Source organism: Bombus vosnesenskii, unplaced genomic scaffold (genome assembly GCF_011952255.1).
Source record: "Bombus vosnesenskii isolate JDL3184/JDL3185 unplaced genomic scaffold, Bvos_JDL3184-5_v1.1 scf7180000013272, whole genome shotgun sequence".
NCBI classification, from domain to species: domain Eukaryota; kingdom Metazoa; phylum Arthropoda; class Insecta; order Hymenoptera; family Apidae; genus Bombus; species Bombus vosnesenskii.
In genome coordinates this window covers 4875333-4892039 of record NW_022882930.1, presented here as the reverse complement: position 1 = coordinate 4892039, position 16707 = coordinate 4875333, and the positions used below count along the sequence as shown (strand labels likewise).

The window sequence follows — 16707 nt, the reverse complement described above, 5'->3', positions numbered from 1 at the left end:
TAATACTTGGTAAGTGAAACAATTTTCTATCGAAGTTTTATTTGTTAAATTATATTCTCAAAAATATGAATTTGCATAAAAACCTGCAGTCTAGAGACAAATAACGAGGTCTCTCTTTTCTTTCCTATCTGTTAGAAACAAAAGCTGATAGAAAAAGAAAAAAAACTACGTTAATGAGATATTATTATTTTCTTATTGTAAGTTTATTATTGTTTCTTCTGTATTATATATTTTTATTGTAAGTTAATAAACCTCTAAATGGTTCATGTTCATATAACATTTTTTGCTTGATTATATCCATAGAGATTTGGCCAACTACTCCAACTATGAGATTTGGCTTCTGAAACATCCTATATAATTATTGGCGGGAAGACGTACGTTAAACACAAAAATTGTTTTTACCATAATAAAAGCGATATTAGTCTATGTAAAAGTCTGCTGTACGATAACAGAAAATGTAATCTCCAGTGGAAAACAGTATGTTAAGTTTTAGTTATTATTTTTATTCTGATTTCGTTATTAAGGTAGATTTTAATTTCTTACAGTAGATGTTTTTCTTAATATCGCTTTTGAAGCAGTTACGAATTAATGAGGATATTGGCAAAAAATGACGAACAAAATTGTTTGTTAGAATATTTAACATACGTATTTATTTTGATTTATTTTCCGTAATTATAGCAAAAAAATAAGCAAATAATTCGTTGTTTTAGGGATGTTTATTGTCGAATCTTTTTGCTAGGTACGTACATATATAAAGGTAACAATAATCCTACTAGTCCTATAATCTATAATAAAAATAATAAATATAAAATTCAATATATACAAAAGACTATAAAAGACTGTTTCTCGAATTCTATCGTTCTTTACGTTCTCCAAATATTAATTCATAAATGCTCATACTTTCGGCCCTTACATTAAATTACTTTATACCATATTGACTTTATCTCTTAAAATATAGTATCTTAATACATACATTTTATGATGTTTAAATAGTATAAAGTTTGTCTCACTTTGTTAGACCGAAAATCGATCATATCGATTTATACGAAACAGAGCAGTGCAGCAAAAATTCTCAAATTTGATCTTCGATATATAATACTCTTCTTTTTCTTTCTATAAATGTCATATATAAAAAAGTATTTGTGAGATCAGTCTTGTGTGACAAAACACTGATTAAAATTCTAATCAGTTTGCTTTATCGATTGATTCAAAAGTTAAGAGTTTGATAATTAACGATTCAAAAATCAAAGTTTATTGCTTTCGAATGTCTTCCAGATAGCCGTACAACGATCAATTAAAAAATTAATCTAATAATGCCCGACGTCGGAGAAAGTGAAAGGCCTATATGTCCCATGGTGGGAAACAATGAAATAGCTTCTTCAGTTCATTCAATTCATCACGACGAATCTCGATAAAAAGATCTTTACAATTGTCACTGAAAGCTATCAATACTAAATCCATTTCTAGGGAAATACGGTAAACATTATTATTCCTTCCAAAGTCTATGGGACATTGTAATCTAACCATTATCAATATCAGTATTATTTTCTAGGGTATTCCATTCCTCTATATTCTCCTGTTGTCATCATCACGCTACAAAATGGCACCACAATATCTTTTTTCCTCAACAAAATCTTCAACTTTAATTCCGAATGACATTCAGTCCTATTCAAGTCCTATTCAATTTTTATTGTCCAACGAACTTCTCCATTCTTTTGACAATCACTATACGTCTTTCTGAAGCTGCTAACAATCATTTAGCCAATTATGTAGCAGTCTTATAAAGAATGATCACCAAATCCATGAAATTTATAGTCAATATTGAGGATTTGGCGAATTCCTCTGAAAATTATTTTGCTGGTTCTGTTGCAATGGCCCAGCTGGACTGGGTCTTCCTTGTTCGCGGTACTGAGGAGGACCAGGTGGTCCGTTAGGAGGACCCGTTGTTCCAGGAGGTCCAGGTACCTTTCCGTAATTGCCTCGCGTCGAACCTTGATAACTGCCATACGCAGAATCGTCACTGCGTCTAGAAATATGCCCGTACATGCTTTCCGGTCTTCTAGAGTTTGCTGCGTTATCAGAGCAGGTGGATATCGTTCCATTCTGATGCTGCTGTTGTTGTTGCTGCTGCTGCTGCTGCTGTTGTGGCTGATGATGATTTTGAGTGGAAGATTGGACATTTGGACCTGACTGTTGAGAATTCTGACTACTCGGAGGAGGAGCTGGAGCCCGGCCATATATACTGGACCCCGTAGATACACCATAGATACCATTCTCCCTTGTACTGAGGCTTGTGGAAATTCCTCTGATTCCATAAATGCTCTGCGTGCACTGTTGCAGTTGATTCTGCATATTTTGGTTGGTACTGTTATGATTTTGAGAATTTTGATTCTGACCATTTGATCCATTTTGCTGTTGACTGTCTCTTCCTGAATTTGAACCTATTTGACCTATTCTAATCGGGTATAGACTTTGTGCGGGGGCTAGAGGACCCGGTTTGGGGATCATTAGGCCGTCTCGGGTTCCGGAAGTTGATTTAGCGTATACACTTTGCGAACGATTTAAATTTGCCCTAGTTAAGGGTGGGGACTTACAGTAGAGCGATTTGGTTCCCCCGTAAATGGATTCAACACGTTCTAAGGCTGTCGGAGGCGTACTGTAGATCGAGGAAGATGCTCCAGCAACTGGACGATAGGTTGCATAGGCGTTGGGGAATTTGGGACCCGTTGGTTTGTCCAGATCGTCGTAGGTATCCTCGTCGGATCTCATTGATGAATTGTCACCGTCGTCCATATCCCGTGGGTCTCTAGATCGTTTGGGATTTAGAACGTACTCGTGAAGAAGGGCTGCCACTGCGCTTCCGGACAGTGGACCTACCCAGTACACCCAATGGTTGTCCCAACGATTGGTGACGAATGCTGGTCCAAGTGCGCGTGCGGGATTTAAGAATGGACTCTGAAATACAATTAAAAATATTTGTTATAATTTAATAGTGATCGATTCATCTATGTTTTTTCTATTTGTATAATTGTTATTCATGTTTGTTTTATATTTTTTAAACTGTGTACGGGACGGAAGTGATACCGAATATTTTTCTGTTTGCAGTATATTGTACACGCGTTTCGAAGCAGGTGGAACCGAAAGATTGAATTCTTTTTTTCTCTTTTCTTTCTTTCTTTCTTTCTTAGTCCTCCCTATTCGACATTTCCTTCTCTGCTGAACTGCAGGTGCTGTTTAAAGACACGAACGTGAGGCTGATTCGAAAGGAATCGAGAGCCGCTTTGGATAGACCGGTTACGGAAAAGAATGCGTACAACGGAAGGTAAAATAAGGAAAAAAAGGACTACTTTCTTAGACCTTCTCATACTAACACGATGTTTTTCTCTTTCATCAACGAGAACTTTGTGCTTTAATCGAAGCTTGGACTGAAAGCAGTATATACTCACCGAAACCAAAGTGGCTGCCGTGTAAGCTGCAGCTAATACACCAGCTGGTTTCGAAGAAACTGACATTGGTAGTATTTTTGAACATTCTGAGGTAAAATGAGATAGGACGATCAGCACAGAAAGTGCTAATTCTACCAAGAGCCTCTCGATAGGTCCTCCGAGACGACCTACGGAAGTTAAGGTCTGCGTATTGGAAGGTGTAGTCACTCTATAACAAATAAAATTAAGTTACTTAATTATTGAATGCATTTTGTAGGTAAGAAGAATTAAATAAACTTAGGTTATAATAGAAAAATGTAAAAATTATCGATCAGTTTTCCAAAATAATTCCTGCGTATGACGTGTCATAGTGTAATGTACAATGATTTTCCTATTGAAGGTTACTGTAACAGCGACACCCGGCGTAGAAGCCCCCTGCAGCAAGTCAGTCCCAGTGGTGTAATGTTTATATTAGCCGGTGCATCGTCGAGCCTATGGGCTTCATTCATCGCCCCTCCCCTTTCCCATCGACGTGTTTCTTTTGTATATAATCTCGTTAATTTTTTCAGTTCGTACAATCACACGGGGCTACAGACACACGACCTTTTGTATTTTGTACAGTGACCACAATGGTATTGGACATCAATAAGAATTTCATGTTGACGAATCTCGATTTATAATCACTGCCCATTGATAAAATTAAAATCTTATATTTTATACTTGACGTTTCAAAAATAAAATACTCGACAGTTTATCTGCTAAAAAGAAAAATGACAAAATAGTGGAATTTAGGATTTTAATATTTGAAAGTCATTAGGAATGTTGCTTGCTGAATGTTAATGCGAAGTTTTTTTATAAATATGTTTTAGCGCGTTATATAATATTAACATTAATTTCTTTTCAGACGCGAGTCATTTGTCTTAAGTGGATTAATAGAAACAATCAAGTTCAAAGTAATTGATACACGAGATCAATATTAACAAAAAATTAATAAGGTGAACCTGCAAGTGCAGGATATGATGCAGTTCTGAGCGAGAAATGGATCTAATTTTACCGCTAAATGCATTGAATCCCTGTCCCTCTGAAATTTATCGTCACGTGTATCGGCGAAAATTCTCCCCCGTTTAGAGTGTGATGCAGATAGGAGCTCCCTTTCTTTCTTTTCCTTGCTCTATTCAGCCTCTTTATGTCGAGAGGCCTCGTGATCGTGTCACGAGAGAGCGAATTGATGAAATCAGAAATGCAGATCATGACGGCACAATTGGGATTAAATGTATCGTCTGTGGTTGAGGATGGAAACAAGGAAAAAATGAGATCTCGCATCCCTTTTAGAGCAGCCAGAGTGATAAGCGGATTTTTGATCGATCTTTTTTCTTTAGTAGACAATAGTCACATTGGTCATAGCAACTTTTTATGCTGAAGCTAACGTGGGAAGATGATATTCTGTGAGTTTTTTTTTTAATATCATGATATGATATTATATTATGATATTATATGATATGATATTATTTTTTATATAATCGTAGGTAATTGCTTCTAGGATATACTTTAATATTTAAAACGAGTTTAAAGAGGCCGAAGGGACTTCGTTCCATTTTAATCCCCTTTAAGAGACCCATTTTGGCCCTAGACAGAAAGGGAACACTCTTTGCACCTAGTCTTTGCTGTCAGAGTGCGGACTAGCCTCCATTTCCTCTACTCTAAAAGCCTTCTCGTAACAAAAAGCTACAACCTGAAAATATTTCAAGCAATCCTACTTGAACCTTACATTGGAACTAATACTTAGAAAACCAGTAAATCCTTCGTTTTCCATCATATACCCTTCCCTTATGATTATCGTTTAAAACTGATCTCTCTTTTTTCACAAGACCAATATAAAATCTGAATAAAACTCTACGATACTTTTTTGGTCCACCGTCATTCGATATTTCTTAGAAGAGTTTTACAAAGAATGCTCCCATAGCTGACAGTCTTTTTCTCACGTTTTCCGCTTGAGAAGCTACGGTCATTCAGCCGCGACTCGTTTCGTCGTTTAATCCTACATGCACTTGACTCGAGAGACCGCGTGCAACCTGTGCCCTATATTCGCATGGGGGTAACCGAACCCCAGAAACACCCTCAAGGATCCAGCGAGGGCTACAACGTTTAAAATAAATTTCAATTCAGAGCCAGAAGGGGTGTGTATCACTTTCACTAGACCTCTGTCGTGTTTAACGAGCTATTGATATCTTCCACCCACCAGAACTCCCCTCTGTAGAGTGGTAAGGATATATACGTATGTAAGCTACGTACTCTAGTCGTTAGCGGCCCCTTTCCTGGCCCCCTTTTTTGACCAGGAAAACCGCCACATGTGTGTGATATGTGTTAAAGCCCAGGCGAGATCTACAGTGATTCCATTCTAAAGTCTTGCCCTATGGGAAAGTTCAGGTGCTCCAGTGGTTGTGGTTAAACCAGAAAATTAGGTTCACGGTGAACTACCGATGTAGGGCGATCGATTGTGGGAAGTTTTGCAAGAAGCTTGACCAGTCTTCCCTTATGGGACAAACTGTATCGAGTGTTACGCCTGATGGAATTGCATTCAGTGAAATTTTATGGTGTATAGAGAAGCAAGTATTTTTAGCATATTTATTCGAAGGTAGCCTGAATACGGGTAATATTTCTTTCATTCTTTACGGTATCCGGGCCAGTTTCCTGTCACCTTCTTTTTAAAAAATCATAGCGAGGAGATGAGACGATTAATTCCAGACATTTTTCTTGAGAACAGTGCAGTTTCCTGCACGAGCATCATCGACTATAGAAATCCAAGGCGACAAAGCACAGGAATTCTTTGAAAGGACAAAACAGTTCGAGCCTCAGATTTCTATCCTCCTCGTCGTGAATGGGAAACATGTGAAAAAGGGGCCAGGAAGTGCGTACACCCACGAGGATCCATTGCGACACAATAAACGCTGCTGACCGCGTTTTTCTTGCTTTTATCCTCTACGTTCGTTCATCTTTAACGCAATATTAGAATCCATTCATTGAGAAAAACTTCTATCAATTAGAAAACTCTATACTCTAAATTATTCCTTTATAAACAGATTCAGTTATGTATAATTAGAAAGGTACGATATTTAATCATCTACTTTAAAATGTTATAAAAAATACCTCCTCCTTAAATTTAGGTATCTAATCTGTGTAAAAGTTTTCTTATTACAATTTTGAAAATTTGTTTAATCAAATGAAACTAATTGCACGTACATATGTTCCTTTAGCCACAAGTGTAAGAACACCAAAGATAATTAACAATGGAGAAAATTTCACGTACCTATATACAATCGGTTCACTAGGGCGATTATAATACCCTGGCAGATTCATGGCGGCGATATCTAACAATAAGTTCTAAAAGAATCTTATTGACCTGTTAAGATACGAGAGAAAAAGAAACCGTGGCAGCTGGCCTGGAAGATCGTTGCGGATCCTCCTCCTTTATAGAATCCTATATAAATCGTGGACCGTGCCTTTCTACGGGGAAACACGTGCCAGCCACATGTTGCATAAAAGGAATCGTCAGTGGTCCTTTCGAATATCCATAGCGTAAAGTCGCAATCACAAAGGAGCTTTAGAGCCTATAAATGATTCTCTTTCGACCGAAGGATACGAAACAGCGGCAGATGTTTTCCGTCTTTATCTCTTCAAACATGTCGAATTCGGTATGTACAGGCGTTTCTTAAGGATATGAGATAACAGTAGTTGTTTCGTCTTCTTTGGAAAAGCTTAGTTAGTTGTTAAAAAGCTTTCGATATTTATAGTATCGTCATTTTGATTAAAAAAAAAAATTGTTTGTACCAAGATATTATTTAGAATATTTTCAAGTACAAAATTTGTAACTCGAATTAAGGTTGTATAATTTTTAATTCGGATTTCGTATGAATTTGCAATGCGAGTTGTATTAACACTCTGCAAAATCTAAATTTTATTGTATTTGCAATAAAGGCTATATTGTAAAGTGTTTGAAGAAATAGTTTTTAAGTCATCTTTTTAGTTGAGAAAGAAATCATGATTGTTCACGCACTCACGTTAAGAAATGGATTTCATGTAGGGCCAACAGGCTGGCTGCGCATGCATCTAATCGCACAACCTACGATCATGGAACGAAACGATTCTTAAGAACGAACACGTGGTTGTGACCATCTGTTAGCATCCTGCTTCGTTCATCTTACCCTAAGTTAGAGCCTTTTCGCCTCGCTAGTTCTTTCCTCCTGCACCTAGAAGATCGACACATAAGCATCAATCCTTTCAAGGCTATTTGATTTTTTAAACTCCAAGGTAATCGTACTCATATTTTCAATCTTTCTCCAAAAGAGAAGAAAATGATATATCATAATTGTAACACATTTTTAGGACGAATTGAAAGCTGTTTAAATTACATCGTATAACAATAAAGTAATGGACCATTAACTAGAAGAGAATTATAGAATACAGAAGAATGAAAAATGCACAGAATAGAATAAATCAATAACATAACGCGATAAACACAACAACAGAACAGATGAAATCCTCAATCCCGAAAATTAATCCTCATAAAATACCAAAAGCAATTTATATCGAGTTTCTCAGAGAAGTTTAAACACTAAGGATCTCAGCTTCTTATCACCTTCACCAACTCTTCATGAAACCACTACAAGGAACACAAGGCGTAAACTTTCCCAGCATGCAATACGCTCAAATATTTAGTTTAGGGGGCGACATCGTTCGCTTTTAGTTGAGAGTCAGAGATTTTAAGAGGTGCGTGAAAGACCGTCACATGTTCTCCGCTTTTTTGCTCATCATCAGCCGCTCCGAATTTATTTTTACTAACGAAGAGGTACGTTCTTGCGTCGCCTACTTGTCATAGGACACCGTCGACGACTGGAATAACATTTCCACGGAGGAATAACCGTCGCATATGAGTCAAAGTTGTAAAAGCTAGAATATCGCGGAGATCGTTTAGGCGGGCCGCTTTGTGTCCTCGGTAAAAGGTGTTCCAAGCAGGTAAAACATTCCTATTGAAACGGTTCTACCTGACCCACCTGGCTTTCACGCTACATTTTCGGCTCGACAACAGTTTCTCCCCATGCATATGGATATCAAAAAAGGACTAGCTACATAAAACGCAGAATCTCCGTTAGCTAGATCAAAAATATATCGCCAACAATCTGTACATATATTGAAAACAAAATTTTCATTAATTACACTGGTTAGATAAAAAAATTAAAGTATCTTTAATTTATAGTATTCAAGCACGAGTATATGTTTGACAGTTAATAGCGCATATATATATTTGATTGGTCGACGAATTATCTTCAAAGAAAATTCGAAGGGAGATCCTAAGTTGGCTGGAAGTATTGAAGAAGGTTCTCGAAATCACAGCTTAAGAACCCAATATCGAAGGCTTTCGAAAAAGCTTGGATATTACTCGTCGACTGTAAATCTCTCCCTTTGGAAGACCGTCTTCATTCGATGAATGATATTTCTCAACCGTAACGTATTTTCTTTGCATGTACGTCAATTCTTTAAAAATACGACGCTCGAAGTCGAACGATTTATTCTTTATTTTTCATCTTATTTTATTGTATCTTTCATTAAGATAGATTTCAATTCGATTAATTACATTGTAGTTTCGAACGTGGTCATAGAGCGACGCGACAAGAATTAATTGCTCCTGATTTTGAGACTAAACGTGGCTGGGTGTCATAGATAGTTTTGGAGAACAGGAAACGTGCGACGGGGCTGTTTCTTCGCTGGACATCCGGCTCGCCATGCGTCTGCGTGTGTCTTGCTTGACGTCACAACACACACCTGCTTCCTCACAGCTGTTCCCCAGTCCGTGGTGGCAAACTCCCTTGACAAATAGTTTTATACCACCGCGTCCATCTCCCTTTAGAATTTTTCTTTTTCGAAAAATCTCGGTCGGCGTGCTTGGACTATTCCTTCCGTTTCACAAGTAAAAAGAGAATTGGATTTGTCTTCTTGTAATAACTATTTGACTTCATAAATTATATCGCACATGTGTTTCAAATGCCGTGTGTCGAAAGAACATCAAAATCATCGCATCAGGATGTCAAGGGCAAAGAATGTAAAATTACAAAAATAATATTTAACCATTGTTTTCTAGAATTTATTCTTTTTATCAACATTATAAACAGTTTCTCATTTTTTCTGAAAATTTTATTTCAGTGGCGTTACTTTAGGAAAATATGTGCGATATGGTAATTTATTATAAATCTTCATATCCTTTCCTGAAGCTTAAAGTTTACAATCAATTTTTTATGAAGATATATCATGGATCTTTTTCTTTACGTATCTGTACTGTGGAAAAACTATATAGGAGGATAATGGGAGAATCTTGTAACGTGTTGATGAAACGATACTAAATCCTTTCCGGATAGTTAGACTCGCGATTCTCCCATAATCTCTGGGTCGTGTCAGTTCGGTTTACGATTTATCTGCTCGGCTGCCTGTCCATTTCATTTTTTATTTATATTTCAGGGAAGTATCGCACTGGGAGCTACCAACCCTCTATGAACGCAAGGATACGTGTTTTACAAACGCCATATACACACACACACACACATACATCGATTGATCCAGTCGCAACAGATGCAAGAACTGTGTTATTTCCTTCTTCATCTCTCCCGCTACCGCCTCTTTTTCCTTTGGCTCTCCTTTTTTCTCATTGGGATGCACGTACTCCCCAGAGACATTTCTGGAAGGGATGACGAACCCGACTGGTTAACTAGAGTATTGTTCGATTATTATTTCGGTACATATCGCGCACTTGTTATCTCTTTGTGCGGTCATATGGTGGTTTAAGGGTGATCCCACCGCGGATGACAGATCTGTCGTATGGAATCGTCAGAAGTATCCGTATTCATCCACAATTTCATACTACGTAATATTTCATTCAATTCATACAAGGAATTTTTTACGAAGAATTATTTAAAACACAAATTTTAAATCTAGTTTACACCATCTTAGCTTTCGAGGTTCAATGATCATGGTTATTTCTTTCTCATAGATATTTAATTTTGAAATAGTCACTAAGGGAAAACTTCGTAATTTTTTCAACACGCGGAAAACCTTAACGGATGGATAATGATGTTCAGGGCGTATCTGCGGTGAATCGTACGGGGTGTTCTTACCTTTCCCCGACCACAGAGTATCGATGATGCTGACGAGGGTGTTCAGAAAGTTATTATACAGGGGCACTCTTCTATTCTATGGTTCCCATGGAACAACATCAGGGGTCTGCAACTTCCATGCAACCTGTGCCAACCTGTAATTTCCGGTCGTAGAACAATCCTCAGTTATCTTTTCACATCATTACCAGTTATCATATCATTAATTGCATCTTCATTCATCTTCGTACTATGTATTCCTTTCTATAATTCTTTACGATTTCATCTTTTTAGATATATCAACATAGCGACATTCCGAAGAGACAACGACGAAGCAAAGGAATGACAGAAAGAAAAAGTATAAGAAAGAAGAAAGCGAAGAAGACGATGATAAAAGGAGAAAGGGAGGACAATGATCCTCGAGAACGCAGAAAACATCTGCTCTGGCTCCGGATCGCAGCGTGTCCTCCTTCAATGAGAGGCGATTGCGTTGTGAAACTTGTCCCACCTCGGCGCGTATAGGTATTCATTATCCTCGTCTCTGGTGCCTGGTCGATCCTTTTTCCGCACGATCTTTTTTGGTCCATGGAACATCTGCGGCAGCTGCGAGGCGGTGGCCTGCCGCAGCGTACACGGAACGAGGCAGGTGCTTACCTTCGAAGAAGCTTCTCCATCTAGCCCTGCCAATTACGCGTGCCTCTTTCTGCCTCTCCCACTCTCCCCTGTCTCTTCCTCGTCTCCCTTCGTTCGTCTCTTTGCAATTTTTTCACCGATACCCACTGAATAATCGAGTATAATTAAATAGTCTGAATTATGGTTTCGAAGCGGTCGAATATGTTCTAATAATCTATTGAAGTTTTGAGGATTAGACGTTTGCCTTAATAATTACTTGGCGTTGCAAAGAAAAGTTTGATGATGTTTATCTTATACGAAGTTCATGGATCATTGTAATGAAACTTGTGCTCTTTGATACTACATCATACATCGTGAAGATACACATAGGAGATATCTATGTCTATAATTTCTCGAGAAAAAGCGTACACTTTAATGTATCATTTCTACGCTTCAGTGAATTATCTTGGATAAGCCATGGCAATTCTCGACAAAAGGGAAAGCAATTGTTTTCGGGAAACGAGAAGAAAGAGAAATAATGATCCATGTCTGAACTACATTTTTTATCGTAGTATCTGTTCTCTGTCTCTCTACGACAACGGTCGAAGAAGAGATTTGACATAAGTGATGGTACCTTGGAAGTTCGTCGTCCCCATCTTCATTTTTTTCTCGCCCTCTTGCGACGCGAGATCCTTTAACCACGGGCAAAATCGAGGCACGTGCACCAAGTTGCACACGGCCAATCTCTTTCTTCTCTTCATCCAACCGGGGAGAAAAAAAATATTACAGCAGCGTGCTCGCGCGCTCCTGATCATCGCCTGCTCGCGAAAACTTGCTGCCCCGTTGAATTATAGACTATCCACGCGGGCTTTATAGGTTAATAATAGAGACGTGAATATCGATGAACATATAATAACGACTCGTGAGTACTTATTTTAAAGTACAAGTATAAATCAACCAGTTCTTACAATTATATAGTTAATAGCCAGCAGCCACGTAAGAAGATATAAAGCATTCTACAGAGTGACACAAAAGTAACGCAATACGATGTCTTAAGTACCTGAAAATGATTTGCTATGAAACACGTAGCTTATATTTATATATCTTAATTTGTATATTTTCAGTAAGTCCTCTTGTACATCATTTTTATATATAATTCCAATTGAAGCAAGTAAGTAGAAGTTTCTAAGCTGCAACTTTGAATCGTTTCAGATCCAGCGGGCAATTTTATGCTCTGTTCAAGACGTACGTACTCGAAAAACAGCACATATAGTAGGAAGGCTTCTCAAGGATTCAGCTAGATATCAAAGAGATTCACAGGAAGAACATGGTTATTTATATTGCATGTTAGCATATGAAGATTACGCAGAAATGTATGTATATGCGTTACTAATCAACCACGATCGACTTATCTCAGGTAGGTTATCGAGAACGCCCTATATATCTTCTCACATTTCTGTTGCCTACTTTAAACAATTGAAATCTTAGTAAAGATTCTAAGAAACGGATGTGTTTGTTATTTACTTAAAAGGTGTATGACTGTGGTACCGTTGATTTCAGAGGGCTTTTAAAAATGGTTAAGACATCTTGAAGGGACGGGAAAGTTTCCGGGGCTCGACTACGCGGCCTTCTCGGATTCCATATCTAGCAGCTGCCCTCTTGGGGCTCCGTATCTCCGATTTTTTCTACACCCTGCTGCTTTCGTGTGTGTATATAGATACTCGAAGGAAGTTTTTGCTTTGAAAAAAATATTGCGTTCAACCCTTTTCACTCAAAGTGTCAAAATTTATAGACTTCTGAACTATATATTATAGAAGTTGAAAAACTTATTAACTACATTTGTTTTAACTACCACATGATAATGATATCATAACAAGAATGCAAAGGGTTGGAAACTGTTTATTGGTCTTGTGAGTTTTTAAAGCAATCACTCACCCATACAGCATCGCAGCTCCGGCTATACCGCCTCCACATTGTGCGGCGATGTACAGAGCAGCTCGGAGGAAGGAGATTCGTCGACACAAAGCAAAAGATAGCGAGACTGCTGGATTCACGTGGCCACCTGCACGACAGACATTTTATTACGAGTTTTATTATAAATTTAGCATATATTTTTTTATACAAGGTAAACGGAACTTATATTTTATATGTTCTATATATATATCAAAACAGAAATTATACAAAATAATATATCTATATCAAAATTGTTAATAATAAAAATTTATATAAGACTTAAATTAAAATCGAAGCGTATTCTTGAAAGGGACACGAGTATGTTTTATTTAGATAACAAAACGGACAATAATCAAACAGACTACAGAAGAATTGCAAGATGTAAGCCTGATATACTATATTATATGCCATCTAGGGCACTCTCCTGTACACGTTCTGCTGCACGCGTGGTGTGCTGTGTTTCTATCGGCCACTATAATCGGTTAATGAGTCAATCGAGAATGAAACCATGAGGACCGAGTACAAATGACGTGACAGTGTGGATGACAAAAGTTTCTGCCTCCGGTATAATATCGCCCATATCCCGAAAATTGATTTACAGATGAAAAAGATGTTAAAGTAACAAATTTATTGGATATATTATTTTGAAAATGTGGTACTATCAAAATTAAATATACAAATGACTAGAAATGTACAAAATTACAGGTAATCTTCGAAAATGTATGAATATCATATAGCGCAAAAGACTTACCACTGATATGACCAAAGATGAAGCAGATCGCCGAAATTGCAAAACCGGATGCTACAGCGGTAGCTAAGACAGAGAGTCCGCTTCCGGAAACTGCGGAGGATGCGGCTGCGCCGGATACAACGAGGCTGAAGAGAAAGGTAGCGAAACACTCCACAGCTACTGCTCTCCAGAGTTCCAAACTGCGAGCCTCTATCGACATAGGCGCTTTCTTCTCTGTTAGTTCCATGTTATTTTCCTTCAGGGAAGAAATCCTCGTAAGCAAGGTCACGATGTGACCGTCTAACTCTCTTGAAAACGTTTCCGTGGTCATTTTCCCTACTTAATATTTATTAAATTTTGCAAAGAAGCAATGTAAAATAATGTATGGTAGTTTTTTGAGTTCTTTTTAAAGCATTCTTCCTACTCTATCACTTTTAGGATGCACCTATGTGTACGAAGTCACTTATTCCACACTTTCACGTGATGTCGAGTGCTCAATACGATTTGAATGGGGTTCGCGGGAAAATTACGAAGTACCGATACAATGGAAGAGCACGAGATCAAACGAGGGACAACAGCGAAGCCGATGTTGCCGGAATGGCAACGCGCTTTCGAGTGACAAGACGATCGGCGAACAAGTGGGCCCCAGACTGTGCGAGTGCCTCCACCATCGCACCGCCCCCACTCTTCGACCACCGCCAGTGCATCTGTGCCTGAACCCGAGGAAATCGAGAGGCAACCACGCGCAGCTTGTCCGGAAAAACTACGAAATGATAGAGGGAGGGTGTTTAAGGTAGAATCGAAGTGTTAAGACAGGATGCGGTCAAGATAGTATTTGAAGAGTAATCGTAGTACTTCCAGAGGATTGGGTTCCGTTCAGGTTTCATATTTAACCCTCTAATACTATGCAACTGTACAGAATCCCGTTAACAATATGCTGGCGAAATTACATGAAATGGTTCAAAAACATAATTTTATTGGCATAACATAACAATAGAAAATTATTAGAAAACACGAAGAACAGAGTATTATCACCTAAGAAATAAAAATAAAAAATAGAGTGTTCCAATGTTCTATTCCAGCTTTTCTATTAGAAACATGTTACTTGATAAAAAGTAAATTATATTCTGTTCATAAAATGTAAATTTCTATTTTTCAGTGAAAGTTTTGTAAGGTATGTATTTGTTAAGTTCGTATATTCCTGAAAGACGGGAGTATACTTTAATTGGAGCAATATTTAATTTTACAAGCGTGAGTGAACTATTAACATGTACGTAGAACGACAATGAGCATTAAAAAGAATAATTACATTTACCAGGGAGAATGTCTTATTCCCACGAGTTCAAAGACTATTTTAATACCAAAGTTCCCACAAAAAGAGATGCATGCACGACGGGACGCAAACAACGATTATAATAACGTCCATTTAAATCAACTTTATACGGACGCCGGTTCAGGACGGACTGAATGTTGCGTCCAATAAATTTGCATTCACCGCAAACTCTTCAAACTTGAATATCTCGTAAAACATACCAAACTAAACATCCTAAAATATCATAATCTCATATCTTTTAGTCAGAAAATATAGGATATCTCGTCATTTTGAACTTCAAGAATACGCTTTCCTATGTCAAGAAATTATTTATGAAATATTTATGAAACAAAAACTCAAAATATATTTTATATAACAAACTTTTCTTACTTTGCAATTCGCGACTGACTTCTATTTCACGTTCACTTTTGTTCTCAGAAGTCGACCCCGTCGTGTCAAGCGTGACGATTCCAAGAGGATAGCCGAGACCGAACCAGCGTAATTAAGCCACGCCAGTTCTTTACTGAGACTGTACAAGCATGTAAGTAAAGTTGACCGGGGAATGGGTAATAAATCCAGCAATTGCCGTAAATTGGAGAACTCACGTGAAGGGGGTGACAAAGAGAGCGACAGATAAAAAGCTTTTACTTTGTCGCATCTCTGTCTATAGACGAAACAATTGCTCCAGCGATGTATGTTCCTAATCTTACAAATACAAATCTTTATATTAATACTTTATTAATTATTATATTTGTCGGAGAGGGAAGGACAGCGGGACTTTCTGTCGGGAATGCTGGGAAAAACCTCCCATCGCCATAGTCAAGATTTTAATGTTTAAGCCATAAAAATAAGGAAAACAACTTTTAATGTTCCAACCTGGCGTTACGACGATGGGTTCAGATTTAAGGTGACATAACGGGTCACCAGACGTAGCCACGATCACGGGAGGGCCGCGTACCTGACAGAGGTACGGAATGATTTTATGACTCTCCTTAAAAACAAGGATTGACCCGAGAAGCGGGAACAGGAGTATATAAGGGTAAGTTCATCTGGATTCAGCGAGTTTTTAGTTAATCGTTGAGCGAATTGCCGAGTAAGTCACGCTGATACTGGTCATCCCGTGGACCGTGGATTCGTTATCGAACCTGGATTCGTTGTCACCATCATTTCGGACATCCTATTGTCGTTACTCAGAGCCTCTTGTAGTGCCCACATTCGCACAGATAAACACTAACCACATCCGCGACGGTAAAGTAAGTAAAGGTTCATAGAACGCCCCAAAGTGCCAACCTGACACCGACATATTAATAATTTGTATTAATATAATATAATTTAAATTAATATAATTAATAATATTATATTAAAATTATTATATTACTAATTTATATTGAGCTTAATATTAATTAATTATTATAGAAAATATTAAGGTTATTACATAATCTTTATATTAGTGTCATTTATCGATTATTTCCGCGGGAACTAATATCTCCCACCTAGCTCCGGGTAAATCATGAATATATCTCACAATCTGTATCA

The 16707-nt window shown here is 37.8% G+C and overlaps 1 protein-coding gene and 1 long non-coding RNA gene across 4 annotated transcripts; one reads left to right on the top strand and one right to left on the bottom strand.

The window, feature by feature from the left end:
• Window positions 1-697: 697 nt before the first annotated feature.
• LOC117231178 (neurogenic protein big brain) lies at window positions 698-14881 on the bottom strand. 2 transcript variants are annotated; one of them, XM_033489343.1, is made up of 4 exons: window positions 13881-14881; window positions 13112-13238; window positions 3447-3654; window positions 698-2955 (listed from the first exon to the last, which is right to left on the bottom strand). In XM_033489343.1, exons 1-4 carry the CDS (start codon window positions 14188-14190, stop codon window positions 1816-1818), a joined length of 1785 nt encoding a protein of 594 aa, XP_033345234.1. In that variant the 5' UTR covers window positions 14191-14881; the 3' UTR covers window positions 698-1815. The 2 variants fall into 2 exon arrangements, with proteins under 2 accessions (XP_033345234.1, XP_033345235.1); XM_033489344.1 differs by lacking the exons at window positions 13112-13238; window positions 13881-14881 and adding an exon at window positions 3837-3949.
• LOC117231182 lies at window positions 6420-9370 on the top strand. 2 transcript variants are annotated; one of them, XR_004492912.1, is made up of 5 exons: window positions 6420-6529; window positions 6680-7117; window positions 7507-7733; window positions 7809-8192; window positions 8302-9370. It is a non-coding gene; the product is annotated as an uncharacterized LOC117231182 (long non-coding RNA). The 2 variants fall into 2 exon arrangements; XR_004492911.1 differs by lacking the exon at window positions 8302-9370 and having other exon boundaries at window positions 7809-8292.
• Window positions 14882-16707: the final 1826 nt, after the last annotated feature.

What these genes read in the sequence shown, in the direction of transcription:
- LOC117231178 (XM_033489343.1), bottom strand. Translation starts at nt 14,190, where the DNA reads ATGACCACGGAAACGTTTTCAAGAGAGTTAGACGGTCACATCGTGACC. An exon ending in CATCTTTGGTCATATCAGTG is followed by an intron (nt 13,239 to 13,880) that starts GTAAGTCTTTTG and finishes TCTGTCGTGCAG; the next exon opens with GTGGCCACGTGAATCCAGCA. An exon ending in CGGCAGCCACTTTGGTTTCG is followed by an intron (nt 2,956 to 3,446) that starts GTGAGTATATAC and finishes ATTGTATTTCAG; the next exon opens with AGTCCATTCTTAAATCCCGC.